The sequence below is a fragment of the Marmota marmota genome, unplaced genomic scaffold (genome assembly GCF_001458135.2).
Source record: "Marmota marmota marmota unplaced genomic scaffold, marMar, whole genome shotgun sequence".
In the NCBI taxonomy this organism is placed as follows: domain Eukaryota; kingdom Metazoa; phylum Chordata; class Mammalia; order Rodentia; family Sciuridae; genus Marmota; species Marmota marmota.
This window is the reverse complement of record NW_025999998.1, coordinates 5,560,199-5,580,695: the sequence shown is the minus strand read 5'-3', so window position 1 is coordinate 5,580,695 and position 20,497 is coordinate 5,560,199. Positions and strand designations below refer to the sequence as shown.

General features: G+C 36.6%; 1 protein-coding gene across 3 annotated transcripts; it reads left to right on the top strand.

Annotated features, from left to right (window-relative positions):
• The first annotated feature begins 261 nt into the window (after positions 1-261).
• On the top strand, positions 262-19,464 carry Cd274 (CD274 molecule). Of its 3 annotated transcripts, XM_048806812.1 has the most exons (9): positions 262-422; positions 1,783-1,836; positions 1,969-2,020; positions 5,254-5,319; positions 6,137-6,478; positions 11,901-12,185; positions 14,194-14,295; positions 15,937-15,996; positions 17,055-19,464. In XM_048806812.1, the coding sequence occupies exons 4-9, from the start codon at positions 5,268-5,270 to the stop codon at positions 17,075-17,077; spliced, it is 864 nt and encodes a 287-aa protein (XP_048662769.1). In that variant the 5' UTR covers positions 262-422; positions 1,783-1,836; positions 1,969-2,020; positions 5,254-5,267; the 3' UTR covers positions 17,078-19,464. The 3 variants fall into 3 exon arrangements, with proteins under 3 accessions (XP_048662769.1, XP_048662770.1, XP_015348350.1); XM_048806813.1 differs by lacking the exon at positions 1,969-2,020; XM_015492864.2 differs by lacking the exon at positions 1,969-2,020 and having other exon boundaries at positions 263-422; positions 1,783-1,891.
• Positions 19,465-20,497: the final 1,033 nt, after the last annotated feature.

The following is a 20,497-nucleotide window of genomic DNA, read 5'->3' as shown; positions in this document are numbered from 1 at the left end:
ACTGGTGTGAGATGAAATCTCAGCTGCAGTTTTGATTTGCTCTAATTGCTAATGATGCTGAACATTTTTTTTCATGTGTTTGGGAGGCTTTGTAAAAAATTTTTTCTTTTGAGAATATCCATTTAATTCACTTGTAGAGCGCTGTTCTTCATGAAAACCTTACTTACAGGAAAAAGCGGGCCTGGAAAGTTTCACTTTTCGTTTCGTTTTCACATTTATATATCCCAAGAACCCAGCAGGCTGGGAAAAGCCCACACACCTAGTGGAATTGCCCTGGGGCGGAGCTTTGTGCCAGAGGGCGGGGACGCCCTCTCGCCTGCGAGGTCTTTAGAGCGCACACACGCTACGTCCCCTGGTCGCTTAATCTTGGGTACCGGCTCCTGACTCTTTGCGCAGCCAGCCACGAGTCTCCCCACCCGCAGGTAGGGAGCGTCCTTCTCCCGCCCCGCACCCACTCCAGGTGTCTCTGGTCGCTACAGGAGGCATTTAAAAGACAGGGTCTTTGGGATGGAGAGAGGAGAGGGAAATGGGAAGTGTGATACTTTGTGGTGCAGCAGAACTCATTTGTATGGTAGGGTTAAGACCTGAAAACAGGCAATATATCTGGCCTTTTGACAGTTGCTGTTGTTTTGCACTAATGTCAATCTTTTATGTGAGTGCATGTGCATGGATACGGTCATGAGAGGTAGCTGGGTCTAGAGAGAAATTACTAGATTGGAAACCGGGACATTTGGGTTCTAGTCCAACATTAAGTTATCACTTGTAATATGACTCAGGGTAAGTCATCCCACCTTCAGCATCTCCTAAGGTCCCTTCCAGTCTTGAGATCCAGGACGCAAAGGCCTAAGTTTCTTGCTGTATCTGCTTGAAAGATCAAAGGGAATCCTGGAGGAAGAGTGGAAGAGCCTAAGAATAAAAATGTTAAGACATTTCTTAGATACATTGACTTTGACCTGTGTCTAAATTCAGTTTGGGATTGCTTTAAAACACAAGGAGTAAAAGTACCATTGTTCTAACTAGTTGTTATTATTGTATATTTAACTGTGAATGCTTTTCTATGAATTAAGTAGCCTTCTAAAATATTTTTTAATTGTTGCATTTCGTGGTGCTAGGGAACCAATATTATGAGATTACTCTCCCATTGCTGAACATAATGGTTATTCATAGGGTTCACTACGCTAGCCATTCACCAAACCATTGCACATAAGTCTCTAGGAAATTGCCAATTTTTGCCTTCAGATAAACTGTAGAAGTGTTAATAGTCAGTGTCTTGTATATTTGGAAGACCTTTTCATGAATATTTAAAATTGCCTTCCAGAAAAGATGTACCAGTTGACAATGACAGTGGTCAACAATATATAAGGAGAACAATGATACTCTGAAGAAAAAACAAAAAGTAGATTTTTTTTCGGTGGAAAGTGATAGGTGGAAGCTACATGATAGCAGTCAGAGTATGGTCTTTCACAAAGCCTGAGAAATAGCTTGGGGGTTTGAAGTCGCATGGGGAAATTGTACAAGAGTGATTCAGTGTGACTGGGGCAGGGGGATGAGGTTTAGTACAGTTTAATAGAGCTTAAAAATTTACTAAAGATTTGATAGATCAACTCTCTTAGTCCTTGCTTTTACTTTTGAGAAAGAAAACTTGCATTGTTGCATCTTCCTCATAGCCGTCCTACCCTGGGAAGATAGAGACATGGTATCACTTCCTTGGTGTTTGTACTGGACTTCTCCCAGGGGCAAACCCACTTCCCCATCCTGAAAGAGCCCTTGTTTCTTCCCCAGGTCACATTTCATTGCTCGTGAAAGTGTCCACTCTTGTCTGGGAATTCACACAAGGTCAGTTTCTTACCAGAAGAAGATATCAGTGTTCTCTTGGACCAACTACTCTCATGTGAGTTTTAGAGATCAAAGAACACGTTTATTTACATGGTCTCTTTCCTCCCCCTTTTCTTCTCCCACTCATGATAGTTGCACTCCAAGGGAACAAAGCCTTAGAGGAGAAGGGATGATGAAGAATTAGGTAAATATCAAATCTAACCCATCACCTTCAGTAAACTTTAATTGCATCTAAAATTTCAACCAGATTCATTAAAGGATTAAAACTCCACCAGAGTATGCCATAAACATTTTCAAAATTAGTTGTAACCCACAAGTGAATTTAGTGTCTCTCTGTTTTATTCAACAGTGCTTTGCTTGTAATTAGGGGTATCCCAAATCCTCTACTGCCTGATAAACATATTTGTGTTTATAATATCACATTAATATTTTATAATTGTGCTATAATCAATACTGGCTCAACGAAAAGACACTCAGATGCTGCAGCCTCATTTTTGCAACCTTTGTGTCCTCAAAGGATTAGTTATATTTCTGCTTCTCATCTGCAGTGTAGCTGGAGAGGAAAGAAATAAGAATTGTGCACCTTGAACTAGCAAGAGGATGATTCATTTTATTTTTAATATTTTCATATATGCATTTTTAATATGAAAGAAACATGTTAGCATAACTATACAAAGAAGTTATCAGATAATTCCCAAAGAACTAAATGATAAACAAACCCACAAAAAATTCAAATTGTACTTTTCAGTAATGAAATTAGGAAAATAATTTTAAATAATGCCAGAGGTGGATGAATATACTATATAATGGTACCAATTTTCCAGAATAAGTCAAGAACCAAGAAAATATTTTTTCTCCTTGATCAGCAATTCTTTTGGGGGAAATCTATCTTTAGGGGCTAACCTGGGGCCTGGCACATAATAAACACTCAATAAATAGTTTCTGAATACACAACACTTGTGATTTTTTTAAATTGGCAATAATTTGATACCTAACAATAAATGAATAAAAGGAGACTATTAAATAATGTCTATGAATATCACACACCAAATGGAAAACATTTATCATAACCTTCAATAAAAAATGAATATTAAATGTATGTTAACATTCTCTTCTTTTAAAGATTCATAGGGAAAAAGACTGAAAGAAAAATATTTTCCTGAAATATAATGGTCACAGAATTTCTCAACCTTGGCACTTATTGTTTTCTAGGCCAGATATGTCTTTTCTGTGGGAATGCTGTCCTGTGCTTCAGAGCACCTTCCTGGCCTCACCCCTAGATACCAGCAGCAACTCTCCCCTGCCCAAAACCCGTTTTGACAACCAAAAATGTTTCCAGGTTATTTATTACTAAATGTCCCTGCATGACAGTGATAAAATAGGGGGTTTTCTCCTTCCTTTCTCTTTTTTCTGTAATGTGGTTATATCAAATTTATAATGAAGAAAAACATTAGATTAATATCCTTATTCTACCTCAATATTTGGACTCCATTTCTGGGGTTCTTCCATTATAACACTTTAGTTTGCCAAAAACTCATCATTTTTTTTCTGATAAGAAAAGTAAAACCATTATTCATTTGAAAACTCAGAAAAACACTGATGAAATCAATCACAATCCCATTTATCCTTTTTCTGTCTTTTCTTCCTTTTAAAAACTATAAGTGGGTGAAAACTTACTTGCCTTCCCTCTAATTTCACTCATAGATATGATCATTGTCGGTATTTTGGACATTTCCTATGTCTAAAGACACACACACACACACACACACACACATATACACATACACATACTTTTTATTTGTTGAACAAAAATGGATTTCTGCTTCATATACTGTTCTGAAGTTCTCTTTCTATGCCTCCTTTTGCAAAAGTAATACATATACATGTACTGAATTCTATCCTTAATGGTATCATATCAACAGAACAAAATTTATTTAACCATTCAGACCATCTAGGGTATTTTTTTTCTGTTTGGAGCTATTATTAACAATGCAATGTCTTTACATATATTATTGTATGTATTTGTTTGTGGGTTTGTATGATAGATTTTTAGGAGAGGAGTGAAAGGTCACAGAGACATATACATTTGAAATTTCAAAAAAGATTACCAAATAGCCCTCGAAAAAAAGATATACAGCTTCTCCTTCCCACCATTGATGGGCAAGAAAGCCTATTTGTTTATGTCCTTATAAACACCAAACATTAGTAATCTTTGTAATTTTGGTCAAGCTAATAAGTGAAAATGGTATCTTATATCCTAAATATACATTTTATTGGTGCCATCCTTTCCTATGTTTACTGGTATTTTTTTAGTCTCTGAGCTGTATGTTAGAAATTATTACTTGTTTTACTCTTGGGTTACTGTAATTTTCTTATTGATTTTTAGGAGCTATTTATATATTGGGAACATTAATCTTCTGCTTTATATATCTGTAGCATTGATTAATTGTGTGTATTTATATAGAGGTTGGAGAGATACTGACTTTCTTATCAAAGTGTATAAATATAACACAAAAGACAAAAATGTGTTAATAAATAAATAGCATGGCTGAAATACCACAAATTTCTCTTCCTCCCCTACTTGAATATGAACTCCAAGAGAAGAATGACTTTTCTTTTATATTCATTGCTATATCTCCAGTTCCTAAAATAGTGCCAATCACAGAAGAAGTGCTCAATCAATGGTTTGCTGAATTAAAAAATCAGTAAAACTTTAAGCAAGATGACAAAATGAAGAAAAGAATGAATATAGATGACTCTGGGAGAGTGACCACAAGACATTCATATCTTAACATAAATTGACCAACTCTCTCATCTTCCCATCTCTTGTAACTAACAAATTCTGTTTATTGAGAGAGTAGGATTTGTAGTTTGGAATAAGTGAGAGGCATAAAAGATTTTGAGGGATGCATCTGGCCTACTTGTTATAGTAGAGTGGAAGTCTTGAAAAGCCAAAGGTTAAAATGAAAATATTTAGTCATAGAAGGAAAAAAAATATTGGAAGGTGAGAAGTAGAAGTCAAATTTTCCTTACTTTGAAATTTTTGCATAGGGCACATTTGAGTTTCTAGATAAGTTACCGTGCAGAAAACATGAAATAGCTGAGAGGATTTGGGCAAAGTATTTTCTTCTTGGCTTTTGTTGAGTGTACATTACAATTTACAATTTTTTTTCAGGCCTGTAACCAAATTTAAAAATGCTCATCACAGTAACTCTATTCACTTGGCTTTATGTGGTTCTGTGCTATTAAATAAAGGTATTTAACTTCCAAATTCCCCTGCTATGGTTCCACACTTAGACATCAGTTATCACCTGGTTATCAGGACTATTTCACTTAGAACTGCCAAGTGCCCTCCTGTTGTGCTATGTGTTCAACTGTTGAATAAAGCAGTCTTCTTTTTGTGTTTTCCATAACTAGGTCATTGCAAAAAGATGAGGATGTTTAATGTCTTTATATTCACATCCTTCTGTCATTTGCTGAACGGTAAGACACCAAATCCTTTCATTAGGTTCTGTATTTTAACTATTTTAACCATGAGTTAAAAACTTAAATAATAATTTTAAGTGGACATAATTTGTATAGAGAGAACAGTCTACTTATTTCATTTAAAAAAAAATCACCTGTGTCATTGTATAAAGACAGACAAACTGAAAGAAACAAAATTCAATGATTTCCCATGAATACCTTATTGAAAATTTCTAGAGAAATGGCCTATACGTACATTATTTGCTTGTATTAAACCAAGCCAGGATCACAGTTGATATTGCTTATGACCTGCTTTTCCTGATGAAAATATTCTAAGGAAGAATTTTAGTGTGTATCAAAGTTTTAAGGGTAATACAGCACTGGTAACATACTGGGGCCCTCTCTAAATTTCCATATCCACTTACCTCTGACCAGAGAATGGATCAAAAATGCGGGGGAGTAAGAAGAGAAGATTATGAAATCTACCACTCAGGCTGTGTTGAAAGCAAAGGACATTCTGGGGATGTCCATGTGAAAATAGGTCTCTGTGGTTATAAGTTCTCCATCACCATATAATATTTTTACAGGAATGTATGTTTACAAATTGCAGGGCAACTTGTTTAGCTAGTTTTATAATTCTAATGCAGGGATCAGAAATAGTGTCCCAAAACATGTTTCAAGCCCACTGGATAAAACATGTATTTTAAGGAACTAAAATCCTTAAATATAATTATCTTATAACTCACCAGATAAGGTGATTGCAAGCCCTCTACCCATTTTGTAAATGTTTTAAGGAATTTTCTATGTTCTGAAGATTTGCCATCTTTCTTTTCAGCCTTTAGTATCACTGTTCCCAAGGACCTGTATGTAGTTGAATATGGCAGCAATGTGACAATCGAATGCAAATTCCCAGTAGAAAAACAACTAGACTTGGGTTCATTAGTTGTCTACTGGGGAAAGGAGGATGAGGAAATTATTCAGTTTGTGAATGGGAAAGAAGACCTGAAGGTTCAGCACAGTAGCTACAGGCAGAGGGCCTGGCTGTTGAAAGACCAGCTCTACCAGGGAAATGCTGTCCTTCAGATCACGAATGTGAAATTGCAGGATGCTGGGGTTTACTGCTGCATGATCAGCTATGGTGGTGCAGACTACAAGTGGATTACCTTGAAAGTCAATGGTAAGAATTATTGTAGATAAAGAAAGCTAAACCTTAATGAAAAACATATCCCAAGTGTTGAGAGCTTATCATTCTTAGAAGTTCAGACTTAATTTCCAACAGAATACCAGCAACCTGTTCACTAATTCATTCATTCATTCATTCATTCATATACTCATCTAGTGAGTACTTCTTTGAGCACCTTTTATTTGGCAGTCACTGGTGACCCAGAGTCAAGTAACACAGAGCCATGTTATACAGTATGTTCAGTTTTCCACATAATAAATTCCCAGTTTTTACTTTTTTATTATTATAAAAGCAATACATGTACCTGCAAATAATTTGGATGCTATGAAAAGGAATAAAATGAATTGCAAAAGCTTTCTTCCTCCCTTTACCACTATCTTTCACAGCATGCAAATATAGTTAATACTATTTGTATAACCCTTTGGAAGTTTTTTTTCATTATTTTAATTCAATTGCTGTTTTTTAATTTTATTAGGTCTGCTGTATTTTCCTTCCTTGGAATGTCTGTATGTCTCAAACCCCAATAAATATATTTAAAACAAATCCCATAATTAGGTTCACATTCAATAACAGTTTAAGCCAATCTATGAAGGCAAAAAATAATCACATCAAGTATAAAGAAAGCCATTTGTCCCCAGAGATGCCAACAAACTCTGATCACCAAGCATGTATTTATCTTAAGAGTGTATGCACCAGTGTTATCTTGGAGTGTTGAAGAGGAACTGTAAGTGTTAATTCCTGAGTACTGACCCATAACTATGTCATCAGGTCACTAGAGTTCAAAGTATTGGGTTGGTACTAGCTAAGGGAAGGAAAGCACCTTAGCTGACCACCTCTGCTTTCACTGTTGAGTTTCATAGAATTGAGAGGTAAAAAGATCCCAGGAATGAGCAGCTAATCCAAACTCCCACAAAGAACAAAAAAAAACCCAAAGGATCTTCTGTTTCTGGTTTGTTTGTTTATTTGTTTGTTTTTGTATCACGGATTGAGCCCTTAACCACTGAGCCTCATCCCCAGCCCTTTTTATTTTTTATTTTAAAACAGGGTCTTGCTAAGTTGCTGAGGCTGGACTTTGAACTTGCAATCCTATTGCCTTGGCCTCCCCAGCCACTGGGATTATAGGCATGTACCACCTCGCCTGGCAGATCTTCTATTCTTATACTCCCCATATTTACCAGAATTCATTCATCTCCCCTTGGTCTTCCTATTCCTAAGATAACTATCATCAATCTGAAGGTCCATGATATAAACAGGAAAATTTAGATTTATTATGAAAGATCACTGATAATTATAAACTCAAAAATAAAATTATATAGTGATTAGGAGAAATGCATCCATTTTATGGCACATTACTGGGTGTCTGATGCTGGCTTAATTAATGCTACTGATGTTAAGAAAATGTCACTTGCCTCATGAAGTAGACTTGATTTTCATTATGTTTTACCATTTGTTTCTCCTTCAAGACAGTCATGGGAAAAAAAAACTTGGGATATGGTTGTTTAAATTGTCAACTTTTCTTGGGTTCATCAGCAATATTAGGTATCTATTGTGTTCAAAGGCAATTAAATAAATTAGCAAGCTTTAAGCCATAAGCTTGCTAGATCTAGGATGGGGTGAAAGAACATCAACCTGGCAGTCAGGAAGAAGGAAGCATAGAGTTTAAGTTTCTGTTTCCAAAGGTCTCTGATCAGCCTGTCAGGAGTATGCAGGCAGATGGCTGACTTTGTAAATGAGAAAGAGTTTATACCAGGTTATCTGGGGCTCTATAATATCTCTTCAACATAATAAAAGATCTTCTAGCACTGAAGGTTTTTCCTAGGAGGGGTCCTTGATGGAGCAAAGCAAATGACCAAGCAGATTTGACACCTGGTTTGTTAAGCCATTCCATTTTGTTTTATAAATTAGCCTCTCATCCCAAACCATCTTGTTATTTGCATACAGGAAGATGAGTTGAGCTAAAGCAAGTCTCAACATTCTGTGTTGAGAACAAGCCAGCCACCAAGCTTCAGTTGCACTGAGGCACTGCCACCTGTGGACATTTGGTGGCTACACTTGCACAATTTTACAACCTAAGGAAATAGAACTACTGAGTCACCTCCTTATGCAAATGATTTCACAGTAATGCTCTTGGACTTCTCTTCCCATCACTGCAAATATGTGGTAACACAGCTCCCCACAGGGAGTTTACTCACCACGGGGCTTTATAAGTGAAGCATTTCAAAAGTGAAATTTGGAAAGGTTTGGTTTTGGATTAACTCAATTCTTATCACTTTGGGTGTTATTGCACCTTTTGTGAACAGGTTATAATATGTGGAAATTTATTTCCAATGGTGTTCATCAGGAACTGCCACAAGAGTACACTTCAGTATTAAAAGAGGAAGAGAAGCAGCTCTACCAGTACTACTGCTAACACTTGGGTAGCACTTCTATGGGTTAAGCTCTGTATTAAGCTTTTTTGCCTAAATCATTTCATTTAATCTTCAACATGACTCTTGTGTAAGGTGAATATTTTTCACATTTTACTAGCTCTGAAATTTGAATGTGTACTTTTGATAGGTATCTTAGATTCAATGATATGTGGCATTATTCTTCCCATTTTAAGAATGGGGAAACTGAGGGCTGAGAAATCAAGCAATTTATCCAAGGCCATCAGACTAGTAAGTGGTAAAGCTGAGTTCTAAACCCAAGCAGACTGGCTCTAAAATCTGTCATTAATAATCATGTTTTTCTGCCTACCTTTATACCTCTGGCATGTGTATCAGGTTGTATGACTTCAAAACTACTTTGAACTTTTCTTAATCTTGATCAACCAACATTAGCATAGTGCTCTAGATCTAGTAAACCAGAAGTCAGCAAAAATTGTAAAACATTTTAAACTAATGTGTGTATAATTATAAAGAATATACTTTGTACTAATATATAGATTGTATTATAAGGAATTGACATTTTAAAAGGCAAAGAGGATGACTTTCACCAACTTCATATGGTACATGATATGTTCTAGGAATATACAAAAATAGACATTTCAAAAGGTAAAGTAAAATTACCAAGCAATACTTTTAATATCTTGCTAATTGAGATGCTTCTCTCATTAGTTTATATGGCAAGGCATAATGAACCTTAGGGTAAAATTCATCATTAGCAAAGGTAGACAGTCTTGATAATCTTGAGGATTTTAGTCCACACTTTGTCAAGTCCAATTAGGTCTTTATTGTTTTAACCTCATAAAGTAGTTGATAAAAAAAAAATCCCTTCTGACATTTCCTTTTGGTTTGTATTTAAATTACTAGTATTATCTTCAATTCTTGGTTTCTTTGTGGAAAAGTTTTTAATTAGTTGTTCATTTCATGAGAATATTAGTTAAAAGTAGATATTAGAATTTGAAAATCCATAGTAAGTACAAACTGGGTCCCCATTCTCCCTTTGGTGTTGTGAAAGTCCTCTTCCTGTAAGACCCCTGTGTGGCTGACTGAGACCCAGTGTCAAAAAGCAAAGCTTGTGAAGCTTAAATTATTTTTTAATTGATATGACAGAAATGCATATAAGTGGAAGTTCTAGCATTTTCTTCCCATACCTTCACACATGTGCCCCACTTTAGGGACTAATGCGCAGCTATGTACTCAGTCCTTGTGGAGTGAACCACTCATTTGTTAGCTCTTAGGGCTGCATCATATGTGTACTTGCTCCTCTGTGTGAAACAGCATCCTTCTTCACCCTTCTTCCATTAAAAATGATAATAGAAGGGTTAAAAAAAAAAGGCAAAAGCATTTTAACCCTAGTATTTATCACTAAGAGTAAGTTTAGGTTGAAATTCTAATTGCCCATAAACCAAGCTCTGTGCTATGTGAACTTGATCCTGTTATGTTAATAGCAGTTTGTGAAGTATAATCAGTGGATTCATTTTTAAGTGGTCTTTAAATACGACAGTTAAAAGATGGATGGCCCAATTTTTTTGTGTGTTTCAAAATCATAATTATATTGATTTAATTGGTTGTGATTTCCTTGATTTAAGAGCACCAAAACATCACATCATTATTTATTTATTTTGTTTTAAGCTAGTCGCTTTGTTAAATCTCTGTGAAAGTATTATATCACAAAGCTTTTGTTGTGTCTTTGGTAAAGAATTGGAGAGTTATAGATGATTAGTTGTTCATTAAAGTATTAGGTATAAAGCAATTGTTATGTCAACAGAATTAAAAATATGTTGATGTACTTGTAATGAGTAAACATGAATATAAATCTTATGCTATATATAAGCATTAAACAATCTACTAGAATAGTCAGCAGACTGAGTATCTTAATCCTAAAAAGTTCTCAAACCAATTATCTAAAAACTGATTAGACTTTCTGCCATGAATATAATAATTTAAAGATGTACTAAAATAGCAAACATAAAAAAAAAAATTTTAAATCATATTATGGTAACCCAGATGGGATCCTAGAGCGGGAAAAGTTGGTGGAATGGAATAAATGATGGAATGTGGTTAATAGTGATGTACTAACATTGGCACTTCAGTCATAGAAGTTGTACCAGAGTAATGTAAGATGTGAATAATGAGGGAATCTTGGTAAGGAGTATATAGTAACTATTATTTTTACAACTTTTTTGTAGATCTTAATCCATTCTCAAATTTAAAAATGTACTTAAACTTTAAAAAGGGTCACTAGGAACAAGTATTAATTTTCACAAGTGACATAGTATGTCTTTTCAAATCTAACTTCTGATCATTGTCTCAAAGTTGAACAAGTAAATGACTATCAAAATCAGTTTATTCAATTAAGTCTAAGGTATAGTGCGTGCTAGCTATAAAGGTTCATGTTTATGAAGACAGCTTTACAATAAAACAAAGGAAATATCCAGGATTAAATTTAAGAAGAAACAGAGCCCTTTATGAAAGCTATAGCATTTTGCTGGGAAAAACATAAAAATGTGAATAAATAGACATTTCAGTGGATTCATTTTTAAGTGGTCTTTATTTGAATAGAAAGACTACTTGTTTAAAGATGACAGTTTACTTTAGTCTATATTTTGAGTCCAATACATATATTAACATAGTTTTTAAATTTTTTTATTTGTTCTTTTTATTTATTCATGAGAGTAGAAGGTATTTTGACATACATACATGGAGTATAACTTCCCATTCTTGTGGTTGTATATGATGTGGAGTTACACTGGTTCGTGTATTCATATACCAACATGATTTTTATAGCAAGACAGTTGTTTCTTAAAGCTCAGACTTGGCCTGTGCTTGAAGAGAAGTGTTGAGGTCAACAGGCAGGGCTTCCCTACTGCTAAAACAGCTGACCATGAAGCCTATTTCTCTGAGAATCAGCCTGCATTGATAGTTTCTAATGTAGACAACACCAAGACACATGTCTAGAGAAAACTTTCACTTCTTTTTTTCTCATGACGCAGCCCCATACCGCGAGATCAGCCAAAGAATTTCTATGGATCCGGTCACCTCTGAATATGAACTAACATGTCAGGCTGAGGGCTACCCTGAGGCTGAAGTCATCTGGACAAGCAGTGACCACCAAATACTGAGTGCTAAAACCACCATCACCAAATCCCAGAGGGAAGAGAAGTTTTTCAATGTGACCAGCACACTGAGAATCAACACAACAGCTAATGAGATTTTCTACTGTACTTTTAAGAGATTAAGTTTCACAGAAAACAATACAGCTGAATTGGTCATCCCAGGTAATATTCTGAATGTGTTTACTAAAACATGTCTAACGCTGTCCCCTAACAGCTACCATTATGCCTGCTCATCATAGTCATTCAGTGATGGTTGAATGAAAGAATAGCATAGTACTTACAAAATGTATGCCATTATGCTATTCCCTCACTTCCATGCGTCCAAGTCATAATGCTACTTAATACACATTCAGCAAATATTTATGGAATATTCCCTACTTGCCACGTAGTATATTAAGGATTGGGTATTTGTAGAAGAATAGGACACAGTTCATACTATCCAGGAAACAGGTAAGAAAAGAGGCAATCCAGTTGTATGTTGGAAATGCTCTTGTAGTTGGGGCATCAGGAGGAACCTGAGAACAATACTCAATTCAGGACTTGTTTTAGGAATCCAAAGTCTAGCATATCAGAGCTGCTCCCTTCTCTCCACAGTTTCTATGCCAGGAAGCAAAGGGAATGTACTTTTTTATCTTACTCCAAATGTGGGAGATCCTTTCTCCCCATGCGCCTCTCTCAAGCTATTCTATAGGTTTTCAACTCAAGACATCCTGGTTGGACCATAGAATGAAAGGCTGCATGTCCCTGGGTAAATACTAGACTTTTGTGGGTTCCACATTCCCTGAAGGGGGTATATATATAAGGCAAGGTTTTTGTAGGGGAAAAATAAGCTATAGTACATGCAAATGATTTGAGACCCTTGTGAGCACAAATTCAAGTATTTTTATTCCCACTACTCAGCAGTAGTAGGTAGAATAGGAGACAATGTCTGATGAGTCTTGGGCCATTTTAATAAGTGAGGAGGATAAGCATGATGATTAGTACAAACCCAAAGGTGTTCTGATGAGAAGTGCTTTTCACTGCCCCTTCCCCCCTATAGATGTTGACAGAAAAACTCCATGTACTTCAGAGAAAACTACTGGAAAATTGGATAGAAAAGTCAACCCATTTGAAAAACCAATCCAGGGTGCTCTTTTAAACAAAAAGAGCGAAAAGGCTTTAAAAAATAGAGATGTTGTTTCTGGGATTGGCCTTCAATTAAGAGCTGTATTAGTGGACTCCTGCCATTTAAAAATTGTCTTATGACAACTTATTTGTGTGGCAACTTGGAGTAAGTCACCTAACGGCTATGAGTCTGTTTTCTCAACTGCAACTTGGGGATTTTTTCTTACCTGGTATGCCTAACTTGTAATGTTGTTTCGAGACTCAAAATATGTATGAACAGGCTTTATAAACTAACAGGCTTTATAAACAAAGTCCAGCTGCTGTTGTGACTTTAAAATTCAAAGTAGGAAGTTAGGAATCACGGGTCTCAGCTGATAGTGAGGTTAAGCAAGAACAGACTTATGGTGAAAGAGGAGTTAGCAGTCTCCAAGCATGCATGTGCTGTGGGATCCCTTTAGCCCCTGCATCAGACTGCAGACAGAGAAACTGGTGAGAGAAACCAATGGTGTCCCAAGGTGTTCAAACTCAGGAAAAAGATAACAAGTATTGGTCCTTGCTCATGACCATGGATGTGGAGAGGCAGAAAATCCTTGAACAGTGCCACTTGGCCTTCCAGGTTCCACAGTGGGCCATCCTTGCCATGTACAGTAGACTTCCAACTTCTATATTAAAGAATGTAAGACAAAGTAACATAGTGCATTCTGCCATTTAATATTGAGCAGGCATTCCCTGTGGTACTACGTAAGCACCACACAAGAAATTTCACCTCACAAGAAATTTCTTAGCCTTTCCATTTTGTAGTCTGGTTAAAGGACTTGCTATAGATCTCAAAGCTGGCCAGTGGGGCCAGAATTAAGTCCCAAGTCCATCTGTCCAAGTCCAGGCCTTCTTCCACTTTTCCATGCTACTTCTATTCTCTTGTCAGAGAAATCTCATCATTCTAGCCAGGAGCTTCAGGATTTAAGAAAATTAACCTGAAACTAAATTAAATTAAACTTCAAGGGATGATTATTTCCCTGACTAGTTCCCATGAAAATTTTCTCTTTGGTCTTGTTTTCTTTTTCAGAACCATCAACATTACTTCAAAGGACTCATTTTGTGAAGCTGGGAGCTGTCCTGTTTTGCTTTGGTGCAGCATTGACAATCCTGTTCTGCTTAAGAAAAAATGGTATTTCTTTAATTGCAATGGTCTCCCCTGGGGATGTGAAGTCTGTGAAGGTTTCATTGTTGCCACAGTGACACTTAATAGGCAGAGCCAGAGATGCTAAATGTCCTGCATGTATAGGACAGTCCCCATCAGGGGGGATCTATCCCACTCAGAATGTTAGAGTACTGCCTTATGCTGCCTTCCTATTAGCTTTCCCTCTCAGGGCCCACTTTCAATTATGCAAATGGATTTTAGCTTTGCCACTGAGTGAAACTGGGTATTATCTCTTCCTTCAATGCTGCTCATTTTGCTACACATATATTGAAGGGTGGCATTGAACCCTGTAGTTGCATTTTCAAAGGGTGAGAGTTGAATAATGTCTGCAAGGAAATTGGCTTGGCTTTGCACGGTGGCACCAAGATTTCTGACTGTTAATAGCAATCACAGTGAAGCTGAGTGAAATTGCCAGAAGATTGGGTGTATAGTGGCAAGAGGTAGAAGAATGGGCATGTATGGAGGCTGAAGAAAACTCAGTGTCATGCAGCTTCTTTCTACTATGCAAATAACCACAAATTTATAGAAGAGAATGTACTTAAATTCCTGTTGGTTTCCATTGAATTTGAGTCTTATATTAGTTACAACATTATATTGAGCTGGTTTCTTTTTAATTTTTTTTTTTATTTTTTAGTTGTAGTTGGACACAATATCTTTATTTTATTTATTTATTTTGATGTGGTACTGAGGATCGAACCCAGGGCCTCACACGGGCTAGGTGAGCGCTCTACCACTGAGCCACAATCCCAGCCTTTGAGCTCATTTCTGAGTTTCCTAAGAAATAAATAGTTCCTTCTATAGAGCTATATATTTACCATGGAGTATACTGCAAGATTTCTGGAGGAGAGTGTTACATAATTTTAAAAACAAATTGCATGTGCTTATTTATTTACATACCCATATGAATTATTAAAATGCAAGAAAATGAGTATATTCAAATAATTTCCTCCTAAGATGATTCAGAGTAAACACTTCCCCCAATACTTTGAGATTATGTACCGAGAGATCCAATGATGATGTTCACATAGAGGTGTCTGATGTCACATAGGGAAGTAGAATATGAAGGGAATTCCAATACTCATTTAGAAATTCCCCACAACCCCCTAGGAGGGTGGGTGGACCTGAGAAAGTATGTAACTGAATGAGTACAGATCAGTTATTTTCAAAGAGTAGGCCCTTAACAGAACTGAGACAGTTAGCCAGAATATATGGGTCAAGTTTCAGTAACAGAGAGGTATAGAGACGGAATGGATTTGCACTAGGAAATGATTATTACCAACTTGCATTTTGAATATTCCCTTGGAGAAAAGATTAGTTGGCATTGGGAATGGCCAGAAAACCAATAAAGTGCCTCAGAATATGGTCCATTTCTTTTTAAAAGGATGGAAATGAAAGTATATACTCCTAAAGAAAATCTAAGAGCAAAAGTATATATTCTAAACTAATGAATTAATTAACCTCGTGGGTTTGGACCTTGGAATAAGGAAATTCACCTGAGTTTCTAGGGAATTAAAAATGTTTCATAGGAACCTGGAGTTTAAACTTGAGTCACTGTGTAAGGTACGGTGTTGTACTACATGAAAATGAAAATTATTTCTCTTTCTTCAGTGAGAATGCTAGATGTGGAGAATGGTGGCATCCAAGATATAAACTCAAGGAAGCAAAATGGTAAGAATGTCATAAAGAATTGGGAAGTTGAAGGAAAATGAATAAAAAAACTAAAGTAATAACAAGGAGAATTCTGTCTATCACAGTCTCCCCTCCTTTTGGAAAAGGCTGGTTGTTGGAATTGCTGGTTCCTCTTTGCCTCACAACTCTTAAGAACTCCTTCCATTCTGAGGAGGTTTAGGACTGACCCTCCATAGGAGAGAGGAGACAAGAGGGGAAAGGAGAAGGCAGCTTCTCTTCACTAACCTTCTATTGTTCTGCATCCCAACATCTCCTGCCACAGGGGACCATGTTGACTTAAGTGAGTGGATAATTAATTCTACAGTGTTGCATATCAGGCACTGTTAACTGATTAGTGTGTGGTATATAGTGTTTCATTTAATCCCCTCCCCCCACACACCAAAAGAATGAGAGAATTCTAGTATTCTAATACTAGAATTATCTCCATTTTAGGGCAGAGAACAGAGGTTCATGAAGGTAATGAAAAGTACCCCAAAATACACCGCTTGTGACCAAAAACCAAGTTTGTGGGCCCACTAACCTGACCATGGACCCTTACTCTTCACCTATCTGCTTCAATTCATTTTGCTACAAATGCCTACATTTATAAAACAGCAGAGAAACCTCATCCAGCTGATAGAACTTAAAACAATTGTATCAAATCTTCTAATTCATTTTAATGTAGTTAGAAACAAAATTTAACAATGAGCCCCAGTTTAAAAAGCCCAGGTAGGTTTCATCAGGTGGTTAATTTGCTCTGTAAAGCTAATTAGTCTACGTGTGGGTCATCCTAGGGAACTGACCCTCCCAGTTTGCTCAAAACTTGGGGGTTTCTCGGGACATCAGACTTTCAGTTTTAAAACCAGGACATTCCCGAGCAAACCAGAAGTTAGTCATCTTTTATCATTCAAGGGTAATTGAGCATAAATATAATCTGCCTCTTTCTCTTATTGAAAACTGATCAAATGGTTAGAAAATATGAGTTTTGTTTCTTGTCAATTTCTTGTTTTTCCAGAACCCTGACCCCATGCAATTAATATACTGTTATCATTCTTCAGATACACAGTTTGAAGAGACGTAACCAGCATTGAAAATTACATTTTTCAAGCAGGGATTCTTTTCCTGTTGTTTGGGAGTTCACGGATGAAAGGGCCCATGGGATGCTGCTGATGATGTTGGAATTAAAAGGCCCAAATATTGAAAATAGAACCTGGGGAAAGAAGAGGAGAACAAAGAAAGATGGGAGTAGAAAGGGGAGCCTGGAAGGAAACCTGGGCACTTCAACATAAGCTGAGAGACTTGTTGGTGCATGTAAAAGGGACAAAGAACACTTCTGAATGAGGCGTCTCCAAGCAAACCATCCATCACTCATGCTAGGAAAGTGGGTTGAGGATCCCTGATTTCATGGATGTTCTTGCAGAAGTGCCCTTTGCCTCTCCTTGTCTTCTCCACCTCCTCGTGTTGCAACAGTGTTGAAGAATGAGTTGTTTCTATTTATTTCCAGTCTGAGGGGTCTTGTCATATGACTGTGGCTATGAATGATTTCTTTTGAAGACATACTATAGTAGAAGTTAAAATTTTGTCACCAAACTCTATACTTAACTGCTTGTTTGTGTTCAGTGAAACATCTAGTATTTGTTAGATACTAGTATTCTCTGTAACTGACATTACAAATTGGAAGAATAGAAAATAAGCCATTGGTTTGTATAGGATTTGACCTTATATAACTTATTGATACTTTGTTTGACTTGACTAATCCTATTCTCAGACCTCAGGGGTCTGCTGCAAAATCTGTTCCCTTTAAATATCAGATTTATAACTGTGTGGTACTATACACACATGATCTCATGTATTCCTGTCATCACAACCACTATTATACCCATTTAACAGCTGAGGAAACAGAGAGATTAAGTAGCTTGTACACAGCAGTAAATAGCAGTCTTCAGATTTCCTCAATTTATCTGCTGTCCTTTTGGAATACAATTAACATCTCTATTTTAAGAAATGTGTTTATTTAAAAAGTGTTTAAATATCTTTGTATGATACATGTGCCTTGCATTGGGCCAGGCATTGAGTCTACAGAAGTGAGCAAGACAAAATATCAGTTGCATAAACATGATAATAATCAAAGCAATTTTTAGATTATAGGAAGTCAGTATTTTTTTAAAAACTGTGGAAAATAACTCTGGAATTCCTTTTCTAGCATTATATTTATCCCTGATATGTATTTACCATACTTCTCTATGTAGTGTGTGGTATTTTTAGCACCTTCTTTTTATTTTTTCTCCATTTATGCTTATTTTATGTTTGCACAGTGATGCCCATGGGTTCTCAGGTTACAGTGAGTCAATCCAGAGTCAATTCAGCATTGAAGGGCAGAGATGTTTTGTTGTTGTTGTTGTTGTTGTTTGATTTGGTTTGGTTTGGTTTTCTACTGAGGATTGAACCCAGGGCCCTATAAACTCTCTATCTCTGATCTGATCTGCACCCTCAGCCCTTTTTATTTTGAAACAGGGTCTTGCTAAGTTGCAGAGAATGGCCTCCAACTTGCAATCCTCCTGTGTTTGCTACCTGTGGTGGAATTACAGGTATGTACCATTGTACCTAGCAATGGCCTTATTATTAACTCTTTATGCAAGAAACATGTCAAAAACTTTTTAAATATATTTTCTTTTTTTTTATATACCAAGGATTGAAATCAGGAGTGCTTAACCACTGAGCCACATCACCAGCCCTTTTTTATATTTTACTTTGAGACAGTGTCTCACTAAGTTGCTGAGGGCCTCCCTAAATTGCTGAGGCTGGCTTTGTACTTGCAATCCTCCTGCCTCAGCCTCCCCAGCCTCTGGGATTACAGGCATGCCCCACCACACCCTTAGTATAAATTTCACCTTGAATGTTGCACTTGCATAATTACATGTTATTTCTGGAAATTCCAGCAAAGTACCTTGGCTGCTGGCTACCCTGGACCCTTGTCTGTACCAGAAAGGGACCATTTTCTCTGCTTAAACCCTATAATATCATCATCTTTTATCCCTACATGGGCCTCATAAGATATTTTTTTCCAGAGGCACTGAGATTCAGATGACCTTTCAAAACTTTTCCTTTACTCCTGGCAATTTATTAGCATCTTCTTTGTTGCCACGTGTCAATACTGAAGAAACAAAGTCTCCAACAGAACCCCTTATATTATGTGTTTCTACTTTATTTATTTATACAATAATTTGTGTGACAATGTCCTTTGTTTGATACAAAGACTGTGGATGAGCAAGACATTCATTTGTTCCATACATTCACTCCATTCCTAAGTCTCAACACCTCGTGGTGTTGGATTTATAAGCACTTTAACCCTGTTGTCTTGTGTTTCATTGTAAATTACATATGCAGAAATGTCATCTAATTCTATATTTGATTGTAATTGTTTGTACCTGCATTAATTTAATAAAATATTTATTTTGTTTCTCATTATGCCAATATGTCCATTGTCTTATTTTCTTGGTGTTGTATAAAGCACTTCCAGTTTTACCTACCAATAGGAAAAGTTACTTGGAATATCTGCAGCTCTCTTCATAGATATATTGAATGGATGGATGGATAGATGATAGATAGATAGATAGATAGATAGATAGATAATAGATTCTGGGTTTACACAGTATGTTCTTTTTTGGTACCAGAGATTGAATTCAGAGGCACTCTACCACTAAGCCACATCCTCCGCCCTGTTTTGCATTTTTTATTTAGAGACAGGGTCTCATTGAGTTGCTTAGCACCTTGCCATTGCTGAGGCTGGCTTTGAACTCACAATCCTCCTGCCTCAGCCTCCAGAGCTGCTGGGATTATAGGCATGTGCCACCATGCCCAGCTTACACAGCATGTTCTTGAATCCTACATAATGAAAGAAATCAAAATAATTCATTTTTTAAAATAATTAACTGAAAATTTTTATTTTCTTTCTGGTTTCTTTTAGGACAATACCAAGACAAAATACAAATTTTGTCACTCTGCCAGGTGCAGTGGTACACACCTGTAATTCCAGGAACTCAGGAGGCCGAGGCAGGAGGATCACAAGTTCAAAACCAGTGTCAGCAACTTAGCCAGGCCCTAAGCAACTTAGCCTGCCTCAAAATTTAAATAAATAAATAGGGCTGGATATGTGGTTCAGAAATTAAGAGTTCCTGGCTTCCACTCCCAGTACAATAAAAAAAAAAAAAATTCTGTCATCCATATTGAAGATCTGAGGGAGAGAAGATAGGAGATAAGGAGGGAGACTCAAGAGGCATATGGAAATCAAGGGGCTTTCCTCCCAGAGTACACCCTTCTCAGATGTGTAAACATGATGTACAAGCTAAAGCACATAAAGCTAGACGTATTTCAATCTCCAGGTTTTAAAAAGGAACTGAGAAACCTAGAACTAGGCCAAATTGAGGATGAAGGTCTAAGAATTGAGTGGGACCATGAAAAACATCTAGATTTTAAAACAAGATATCATTCAAGGAAGAAT

Bases quoted from the DNA above. Each gene is read 5' to 3' on its own strand.
- Cd274 (XM_048806813.1), top strand. From the start codon at position 5,268: ATGAGGATGTTTAATGTCTTTATATTCACATCCTTCTGTCATTTGCTG. The intron at 12,186-14,193 runs GTAATATTCTGA...TTTCTTTTTCAG, and splicing joins AGCTGAATTGGTCATCCCAG to AACCATCAACATTACTTCAA. The intron at 15,997-17,054 runs GTAAGAATGTCA...ATCATTCTTCAG, and splicing joins AAACTCAAGGAAGCAAAATG to ATACACAGTTTGAAGAGACG.